Consider the following 10,605-nt stretch of genomic DNA (forward strand, 5'->3'; position numbering starts at 1 on the left):
ATGTATCTTTTTGAATTATGGTTTTCTCTGGATATATGCCTAGGTGTGGGATTGTAGGATCCTATGGTAGCTCTATTTTTAGTTTTTTAAGGAACCTCTATACTGTCCTCCATAGTGGCTACATCAATTTACATTCCCACCAACAGTGTAGGAGGGTTCCTTTTTCTCCACACCTTCTCCAGCATTTATTATTTGTAGACTTTTTGATGATGGCCATTCTGACTGGGGTGTGAGGTGATACCTCATTGTAGTTTTGATTTGCATTTCTCTATAATTAGTGACACTGGGCATCTTCTCATATGCCTTTTGGCCATCTCTATGTCTTCTTTGGAGAAATGTCTATTTAGAGCTTCTGCCCATTTTTTGATTGGGTTGTTTGTTTTCTTGATATTGAGCTGCACGAGCTGTTTGTATATTTTGGAGATTAATCCCTTGTTGGTCTTATCATTTGCAAATATTTTCTCCCATTCTGTAAGTTGTCTCTTCACTTTGTTTATGGTTTCCCTTGCTGTGCAAAAGCTTTTAAGTTTAATTAGGCCCCATTTGTTTATTTTTGTTTTCATTTCCATTTCTCTAGGAGACGGATCCAAAAAGATACTGCTTACCTGTTGACCACTTGTATGTCCTGTCTGGAAAAATGTTATTAAAGTCCTTTGCTCTTGTTTAATTGGGTTTTTGTTTGTTTGCTTTTTGGTTTTCTGCTACTAAGGTGTATGAGTTCTTTACATAATTTTAATATTAATCCCTGATTCAATAAACTGTTTGCATACATTTTTTCCCATTCCATAGGTCACCTTTTCATTTTATTGATGGCTTCTTTTGTCGTGTAGAAGCTTTTTAATTTGAGGTAGCTCCACCTGTTTATTTTTGCATTTTTTCTTTTGCTTTTGGTATCAAATCCAAAAAAATCATTGCCAAACCAATGTCAAGGATCTTGATCTCCATGTTTTCTTCTAGGAGTTTCATGGTCTAAGGTCTTATGTTCATCTTTAATCTATCTTAAGTTAATTTTTGTGAGTGTAATTTTGGAATATAGGGGTCCAATTTTTTTTTTTTGCATGTGAATATTTAGTTTTTCCAGCACCACTTATTAAAGAGACTACCCTTTCCCCACTGTGTATTCCTGGTGCCTTGTCAAAAATTAACTGGTCATATATCTTTAGGCTTATTTCTGGGCTCTATTCTGCTCCATTGATCTATTTATCTTTTTTTATGTCAATCCCACAGTGTTTGATTACTATGGCTTTTTAGTATAGATTGAAATCATGAAGTTTGACACCTCTACCTCTGTTCTTTCTTAAGAGTGCTTTGGCTATTTTGGGTCTTTTGTAGTTCCAAATGAATTTTAGCATTGTTTTTTATATTTCCATGAAAAATGCCTTTGGAATTTTTATAAGGATTGCATTGAAGCTATAGATGGCCTTGCATGGTATAAACATTTTAGCAATATTAATTTTTCTAGTCTGTGAACATGGAATGTCTTTCCATTTATTTGTGTCTTCTTAAGTTTCTTTCATCAACTCCTTATAGTTTTCAGTGTACAGATCTTTCACCTCCTCAGTTAAATTTATTTCTAAGTATATTATTGTTGATGCAATTATAAAAAGGGATTATCTTCTTAATTTCACTTTCTAATAGTTATTGTATAAGAATGCAACTGAGTTTTTCATGTTGATTTTTCTTCATTCTGAAACTTTCCTGAATTTTTAAATTAGTTTTAACAAGGTTTTCTTGGTGGCATCTTTAGGGTTTTATATATAAAATATGTCATCTGCAAACAGAGACAGTTTTATTTCCTCTTTTCCAATTTGAATGCTGTTTATTTCTTTTTCTTGTTTAATTGCTTTGGCTAGTACTTCCAGTACTATGTTGAATAGAAGTGGTGAGAGTGAGCATCCTTGTCTTTTTCCTGATATTAGAACAACAACTTTGGCTTTTTACTGTTGAGTATATTATTAGCTTCATATATGGCCTTTATAATGTTGAGGTATTTTTCATCTATACCTAATTTGTTGAGTGCTTTTATCATGGAAATATGTTTTGTTAAAGTTTTTTGTTGTTTTTTTAAATGCTTTTCTGCATCTTTATCCTTCATTTTGTTAGTGTGCTGTATCACATTTCTTGATTTGCCTGTGTTGAACCATCCTTGCATTCCAGAGATGAATGCCATTTGATCATGGTGTGTTATCCTTTACACATGCTGTTGAATTCAGTTTGCTAATATTTTGTTAAGAATTTTTGCTTATATGTTCATCAGGGATATTGGCCTGTAATTTTCATTTCCTATAGGGGTCTTGACAAGCTATGGTGATAGGGTTATACTGGCCTCATAAAAATAAACTTGGAATTGTTCTCCTGTCTTAAATTTTTTGGAAGACTTTGAGAGAATTGATATTAATTCCCCTTTAAATGTTTGATAGAATTCACCAGTGAAGCCATCTAGTTCTGTGCTTTTCTCTGTTTGGAGGTTTTTAATTACTGATTCAATCTCCTTATCTGTTCAGATTTTCTATTTCTTCATGATTCAGTCCTGGTAGGTTTTATTTTTCTACTAATCTAGTCATTTCTTCTAAGTTATCCAATTTGTTGGTGTAAAATTATTTATAGTAGTCTCTTATGATCCTTAGTATTTCTATGTATAAGTTGTAATCTCTCCTCTTTTATTTCAGATTTTATTTGAATCTTCTCTTTTTTCTCAGCCTAACTAGAAGTTTGTCACTTTTGTTTATCTTTAAAAAAATCATCTTAGTGTCGTTAATTTTTTCTATTGTCTTTCTAGTTTTTATTTCTGTTCTGATCTTTCTTATTTTCTTTCTTCTGCTATCTTCATATTTATTATTCTTTTACTAGTTGTTGAGGTGTAAAGTTAGGTTGTTTGAGATCTTCCTTTTTTGATTTAGGTGTTTATTGCTATATATTTCCCCCTTGGAACTTCGTTTGTTGCATCCCATAATTTTGGTATGTTGTATTTCCATTTTTATTTGTCTTAAGAATATTCTTAATCTCCCTTTTGATTTCTTCTTTGACCAATCGGTTGTTCAGTAGTATGATATTTAATTTCCATATATTTGTGAATTTTGCTGTTACCTTCTTGTACTTGATTTCTAATTTCATACCATTGTGGTTAGAAAGATGCTAGATATCATTTCAATTTTCATAAATTTTTAAAGACTAGTTTTGTTAGATAACATATGATCTCTCTTGGAGAATGTTCCAAGTATGCTTGAGGAGAATGTTTATTTTGCTGCTGTTGGAAGGAATGTTTATATATGTCTGTTAGGTCCATCTGTTCAAAAGTGTAATTCAACTCCAATGTTTTCTTATTAATTTCCTATCTGGATTATATACCCATTAATGAAAGTGATATAATCAAGTTCCCTACTATTATTGTATTGCTGTCTACTCATCCCTTCAAGTCTCTTAATATTTGCTTTTTATATTTAGGTGCTTTGATATTAGGTTCATAAGTATTTACAATTGTTATGTCCAAAATAACAATACCATAGAGTCTCTAAATCAGTGCACCATCAGGCTGTTATCTATTTCTTCAAGAACATCTCTTAAATGATTTACTTTGTTTGCTTTGCCTTTCTTCTTGCCACAGCAGATTTCTTATAGTTCCTAGAACATGGCATTTCTTCCTACTGGTACTCCTTTGGATACTTTCTCAATTAGAGGCTATCTACTATAAACCTTTTCTGGTCCTATTATTCTAGGTAAATTATATTCCCTCTTAACTAATTAAAATTATTTTCACAAATTTTTTACTTATTTACTTAGTTTCTCCCACTAGACTGTGAGAGTCATAAAGACAGGATACAATGTCTTTTTGTATTCTGTTGTTTCCCTAACATGTAGGAATTGTCCCTGGAATAGATAGGTGTTCACTAAATATTTCTTGAGGGAATAAATATTTCCAAAAATTAAATTTCTTGGAAGCAGAATTGTTGACACATGGTATGCATGTTTCAGGAACTTTTGATATTTACTTTCAGATTCTCCAGAATAACAATTGTATCAATTTAAACTCCTGTCAGTAATGTAGGAGACCATCCATTTAATAATACTCTCATTTGTTTTAAGGGAGGAGAGATTACCTTTAAAATAATCTTTGCTAATTTTACATTGATATTATTTTAATTTTAGAAGTAAAGTGGATCTCTTTTATATATTTATTGGTCAGTTATTTTTCCTCTATACGTTTTCTATCCATGTTCTTAAAATTTTTTCTATTGTGTTATTTTTATATTGATTTTCTAAAATCTTTTAGTGTATTAAGTATAGCTCTTTGTGATATTTTACACTTATTTTTTCTTTTTCTGCAATTTAATTTTTAAACTTTATAATTCACAGAAATTTTAGTGTTTTATCACTTCTATTTCCCACCCTTCCACTGAAATTGCTCTTACTCAAGTTACCAATGACCTTGTAGTTGTCATAGCCAATGGACCTTTTTCAGATTTCATCTTATTTGATCTAGTCAGTTTAGAACAAAGCAATATAGGTCACAGTTTAGATATTTAGTCTTCATTGATTTGAAATATCTCTGCTATCTAAATCATAGTTTTCAAAGTCATTATAATTATAAATGAAATTAAGTACCAGTCAGCAAATTTGATTTTGGTAAAATTAAATGCAAGTTATCAGAGAGAGGCCTTTCAGCAAATCCCTCTGGTTTTATGATTGTAGAAATAGGTCAAACATTGTATAAAACTAAATGCCAAACCTGAGTCAGAAATAAAGAAACTAGTCCTAGAGATTGAGAGAGTCAGAACTACAGCATGTCAGGTGGGAGTAAAAAACATGGGGCTCTGAAATGTTGTATTGTTTTTCTCAGGCTGCCATAAGAAAGTACCAAAAACTAGGTTAAAACAACAGAAATGTATTCTAGTTCTAGAGGCTTAAAGCCCCCAGATCAAGGCATTAGCAGGGTTATACTCCCTCTAAAGCCTCTAAAGGAGGATCCTTCATTACCTCTTTCAGCTTCTGGTAATCCTAGGTGTTCCTTGCTTTGTGGCAGCATAACTGTAATCTCAGACTCCATCTTCATATGGCCATCTTCTCTATGTGTCTTTTTGTGTCCAAAGTTTCCTCTTTTTAGGATACCATCTTACCCTGATTACATTTACAAAGACCCTGTTTCCAAATAAGGTTACATTCAGAGGTACTGCAGGTTAGGACTTCAACATATCTTTTGGGGATACACAATTGATCCCACAACAGATGTGAACCAAGTAAAGGGGAGAGAGCTGAATCATGTGAGATTTCCTAAACAAGGGTTAAAACACCTAACCCAAAATTGATCAGACAGATTGAATAATGTAATTGTTGGTTAGATTAGTGGGACAAAAGGAGCATTTCTGGATCTTAAAAAATATGATGAGAAATTGCTTTATGAAGTCCCTCATAATTCTATTTGGGATCTCAAGTAAATTTTTAATTGATTGATTATTTAGGAATACTAATTTGCCTCTATGAATAAGATAGTAGCAATAGGCTATTTACTTTGATAGTTTGGTGTGTAATTAAGAAAGATCAAGTTCTTATTTCTTGGAGGGGAAAACAAAAATAGCAAGAATTGGAAAATGAGTTTATGTCTATGGAAAAGTTGGCAAAATCTTATTTAAGTTAATGCAGCAAAATTAATCCAGTACATGAAATGTTATATTAACCCAATTAAGGCAATGTTGGTTTGACATTTATTTCTTCTTATGAGTTGGCCCAAAATAGACTTTGAAGATACCACATAATAGACTTTGAAGATACCACATAACGTCATAAACTTGATTGCAAAATATACATGCAATGTTTGACAGATACAATTGAGAGGAACACCAGACCACAAAGTGGTTGATAAACAACCTAGGTTTCAAACTACAGCAGGTCTGATGAAAACTTATGCCAATACTTTTGTAAAATGACTATTGTTTTACTTTACTTTATTAAATCTTAGAAAGATAAAACATAGTGGAGCAGAATAGACAAAAATGAAAGCAGAGCAGGTGGAGATGTAGGACAAGCAGTATGGTTTCTAATCACATTCCTCCAATTACACCCAACAAATATTCACCTATCCCTGAATAGAGACAGAGGATGCTTTAGGGACTGGGTCAAAGAATGTGTAAAGTGCTTATTTATTTGGCTAAGATTACCTAACTACAATTATGACTAATGCATGTCAGACAAAGGGAATTATTCAATGATGCTTTTATATTTCATGGGGACAATAAAGCATAAAGAAATTTAAAAATATTCCTAGGTTAATGAAGTCATAATAATTGTTTAGGTATGTTTATTATATTGTCTCATGTGACTACATTTTTTAAAGGCTATTTTTCTCTTTAACTGTCCTTAGACTAAAGGAATATGTTTTTGCACATCTTTTGACCAATCTCCATCTTTCTAGTAAAATTTTTGTGTGATGTATGTTAAAGTTTTTTTTTTATATTTTAAATCTATTATAATTCCATTTGCAGTCTGCTTAACTGGGATTCCTCTTTTTCAAAGCTTCAATTAAAAGTTTTCATCTTCACTGGGGAATTCATTCCCATGTGGTTATTCAGCAGAGTATATAGTGACTGCATCAAAAATTGCATTTTATTTAACTTGACATATCTTTACACTCAATATTCTTTTATTTGACAAACTTGGGTGGAACAATTTTCTGAAATAGTTGAAAATTAAAATATCTCAAGTTGTTTGAGAAGGCAAATATGCCATATATATACACACATTGATAGTAGGCTCTTGTGGTTACTGAATACTAAGGACATAAGAAAGGAACTTACATGGGTACAGACCTCAGAACTCAAGTTTTTCAAACAATATTAACTTTCCATCAAATTATATAAACATATATTGATAGAACAATGCCACACATACGTTACCAGTTGTTTTCTCCAACAATTGAAAATAGCCTGCAGAATTCTGAATTCAGCATTATAACGGTCTTTGACAGTAGGATGAAATAGACAGAATTGAAAGTTCAAAAGCATCAACTCCAACTACAAGAAAGCAGCATTACTGGAGTTTACTTCATATTCCTCTGCTAGACAAACACTTTTTTCAACTTGCTGTTTCAAACTGTAGATCTCTCACTTGTGGCCAGCATCCATGAGTGTTTACCGGGTTAAAAAGTTCTGGGTATACCATTGATGGAACCTTGTAGGGACAATTGGCAGTGATATCATAGACCTGTAGGGAAACTTCTAGAAGTTATACCAGAGACTAAACAGGAAAGATGCTTACTAAGTGAGGTAGGATCCAACAAGAGTGTAGTACAGAATGCCATAATTTATGAATTACTTTTTTCTGAGGTAGTTCAACAGAACAACAATGAGGAAGGCAAAGGCTTAACTATTTGGTAAATTTGTCATTCTTGATGATTAATTACTTGAAGATTGATAAGTTTGAATTCTACCAGTATTAGAAATGGAAGAAAGTGATGAATCTGATCACCCTATCTCAGCAGGGAGGCAAGAAATTTGAAAGAGAAGATGACCCAGCCAACCAATGGTAGATAAATCCCAGCAGACTGAAGTGACAGAGAAAAAGAAACACTTGCCTATACCACAATCATCTGGCCCCAAAGGTACCCTTAGTATTGGTAATATTCCTGGGAGCAAATTCAACTATGAATGTCATAGAGTATCTTCTCAACTTCAGCAAACTTGGACAAAGAGAAAGCATGTACATGATATGACTGATAAATCTCTGCAGACAGAAACTACTGCAGAAGAGAAAGAAGAAGAAATCAAGTCAGTTTGTGAAACAGTGGTACCTGAAGAAAAGCCAGCTATTGGAGAAGCAGCCCCTGAATTTCCAGAGAGTGTTCAGGAAGTAGAAATTCCACCAAGCAGACAGACACTCAGTTCAACTCAAAACAGACAGATCCCAGCAGACCAGTTGTACTGGAGACTGGACAATGATGAACATTCCTTAAAAAGAAAAAGTAGGGCTTCCCTGGTGACGCAGTGGTTGGGAATCCGCCTGCCAATGCAGGGGACACGGGTTCAAGCTCTGGTCCGGGAAGATCCCACATGCCGTGGAGCAGCTAAGCCCACGAGCCACAACTACTGAGCCCACGTGCCACAACTACTGAGGCCCGCGCACCTAGAGCCCATGCTCAGCAACGGGAGAAGCCACCACAATGAGAGGCCCACACACCGCAATGAAGAGTAGCCCCCACTCGCTGCAACTAGAGAAATCCCGCTCACAGCAACAAGAAAAACCACCCAACTCAGCCAAAAATAAATAAATAGATAAGTTAAAAAAAATCAAGCTTCACAGCACATAATAAAAAAGAAAAAAACAAAAGAAAAAGTAGACAAGGAAGAGCAGACAAACTTTAGTGAATCAGAAATAGTGGTTATTGGCTGGCCAAGTAATCCGTTTTCAAAGTCAAAGGAAGGTGCACAGAAACACAATCCTCAGGGAAGATTTTTGTTACTGAACATCCTGAATTTCAACCCACAACAAGTAACAACGAAGAAATTAGGCAGCAAAGTATTAACAGAGTTTTATCTATTCCACCAACCAAAAATGATGCTCCAGTACTTTTAGAAGATGGGAAAGATGTTCCAGCTGAAGTACAGTCTCCCGCTGCAGAAGAGAGCTCTGCTGAAGTGCAACTTCCACTAGCTGAGGAGATTACTGCAGAAGAGGTTTCTGCTGAAGTTCAGCCTCCAGCAGCTGAAGAGGCTCCTGTTGAAGTACAGCCTTCCCCAACAGAAGAGGCTCTTGGAGATGAGGCTCCTGCTAAAGTAGAGCCCACCTCAGCTGAAGAGACTCTTTTAAAAGAGCCTCCTGCTGAAGTTCAGCCTTCAGCAGCTGAAGACGCTCCTACACAAGAGGTCCCAGAACTTCAAATTTCACCAGCTGTGGAGTCCCCTGCAGAAGAGGCCCCAGCTGAAACTGAGTCTCCTCCAGCTGAGGTGGCTCCTGCTGGGCTTCAGTCTACCAGCTGAGGAGGCCCCTGCAGAGAAGTCCTCTGCCAACATTCAGTCTCCACCCACTGAAGAGACCTCTGCAGAAGAGGTCCCAGAAGAAGTTCAGTCTCTGCCAGCTGAGGACACCCCTGCAGAAGAGGTTTCCACCAAAGTTCAGTCTCCACCAGCTGAGAGGACCCTTGCAGAAGAGGCTGCAGCTTAACTTCAACCTCTACCAGCAGAGGAGGCTTCTGCAGAGGAGGCCCCTGCTGAATTTCAGCTTCCATCAACTGAAGAAACTACTTCGGAAATGTTCTCTGTTGACAAACAGTCTTCACTAGCTGGAGAGTCCTTTATTACACAAATCTCTGTAAAAGAAACCTCTGCTGAAGTTCTGCTTCCACCATCTGAGCAAACACCTGCAGATGAAGCTCTGGTAGAGAATGTGTCTAGGGTTTATCAGTCTCCCCAGGCAGCGGACGTCCTGGTGGTAAAATTAGGATCAGGGGTTTTGGAAGATAAGCCAAAATCTGAAGAGCCTTTAGAATGGGATACAGTTCCTGAAGATTCATCTGACACCAAGAATGAAGAGGTTTCGATTAAAATAAAGGGTGTCATCCATATAGAACTGGAATAGGGGCCTCCTCCTCAGCTGTAGTCAGGTCTTAACTAAGCTAGCAATCAAGACAGGCCGCTTTGGGAAGTACATACTTTAGAAAAGGGTAGGTGCTTGCAGGTAGCTTTGTGAAGAGGGAAGTGAAAGGAAATCCCAGCATGTGGACTGCAGTTTGGAAAATGAGCAATAACAACTAGTGATTTAAAATTACTGTGCTATTTTTATTCAAATCTAAAGTGTATAAAATATCTGTTTTTTTTTTTTTTTTTTTGCGGTACGCAGGCCTCTCACTGTTGTGGCCTCTCCCGTTGTGGAGCACAGGCTCCGGACGCGCAGGCTCAGCGGCCATGGCTCACGGGCCCAGCCGCTCCGCGGCATGTGGGATCTTCCCGGACCGGGACACAAACCCGTGTCCCCTGCATCGGCAGGCGGACTCTCAACCACTGCGCCACCAGGGAAGCCCTAAAATGTCTATTTTGAAATGAAGTAAGTTTATAATTGAAATAATTAAAATGTACTTTCTACACTAAACCTTGTTGACAAGGGTAAAATATTCTCTTCAGCCATTTTGTTTTTCTCTCTACGTGTAGCTTGTAGTGGAAAAGACTTATTCTTTTCTACAGTTGTCTCATCTACTTTAAATTCCTTGAGTTTCAGTCACACATCTAAAGTCATGGAGTGTTTTCTTTCTGTTTATTATAATTCATCATATCTCTTATTCTCTTTCCATTTGATTCCTTCTGCGGAAAGCATTTTTTTCCTGTTTTCACTCCAATCTTTTTTTTTTGTGGTTCGTGGGCCTCTCACTGTTGTGGCCTCTCCCGTTGCGGAGCACAGGCTCCGGATGCGCAGGCTCAGCGGCCATGGCTCACGGGCCTAGCCGCTCCATGGCATGTGGGATCTTACCCGACCGGGGCACGAACCCATGTCCCCTGCATCGGCAGGCTGACTCTCAACCATTGCGCTACCAGGGAAGCCCCACTCCAGTCTTCTTGAACATTTTACATTTCACTGTCTGGATAGGGACACATTTCCTTTGTAAAAATCTTCATTTCAATGAAG

The 10,605-nt window shown here is 36.3% G+C and overlaps 1 protein-coding gene across 1 annotated transcript; it reads left to right on the forward strand.

Annotated features, from left to right (window-relative positions):
• Positions 1-7,497: 7,497 nt before the first annotated feature.
• On the forward strand, positions 7,498-9,685 carry FSCB (fibrous sheath CABYR binding protein). Its single transcript, XM_067712688.1, is given in 5 exon segments — positions 7,498-7,854; positions 7,856-7,951; positions 8,305-8,419; positions 8,422-8,942; positions 9,004-9,685. Coding segments are annotated over 5 exon segments (1,635 nt in total). The 5' UTR covers positions 7,498-7,512; the 3' UTR covers positions 9,565-9,685.
• Positions 9,686-10,605: the final 920 nt, after the last annotated feature.

This window comes from Pseudorca crassidens, chromosome 1 (assembly GCF_039906515.1).
Source record: "Pseudorca crassidens isolate mPseCra1 chromosome 1, mPseCra1.hap1, whole genome shotgun sequence".
In the NCBI taxonomy this organism is placed as follows: domain Eukaryota; kingdom Metazoa; phylum Chordata; class Mammalia; order Artiodactyla; family Delphinidae; genus Pseudorca; species Pseudorca crassidens.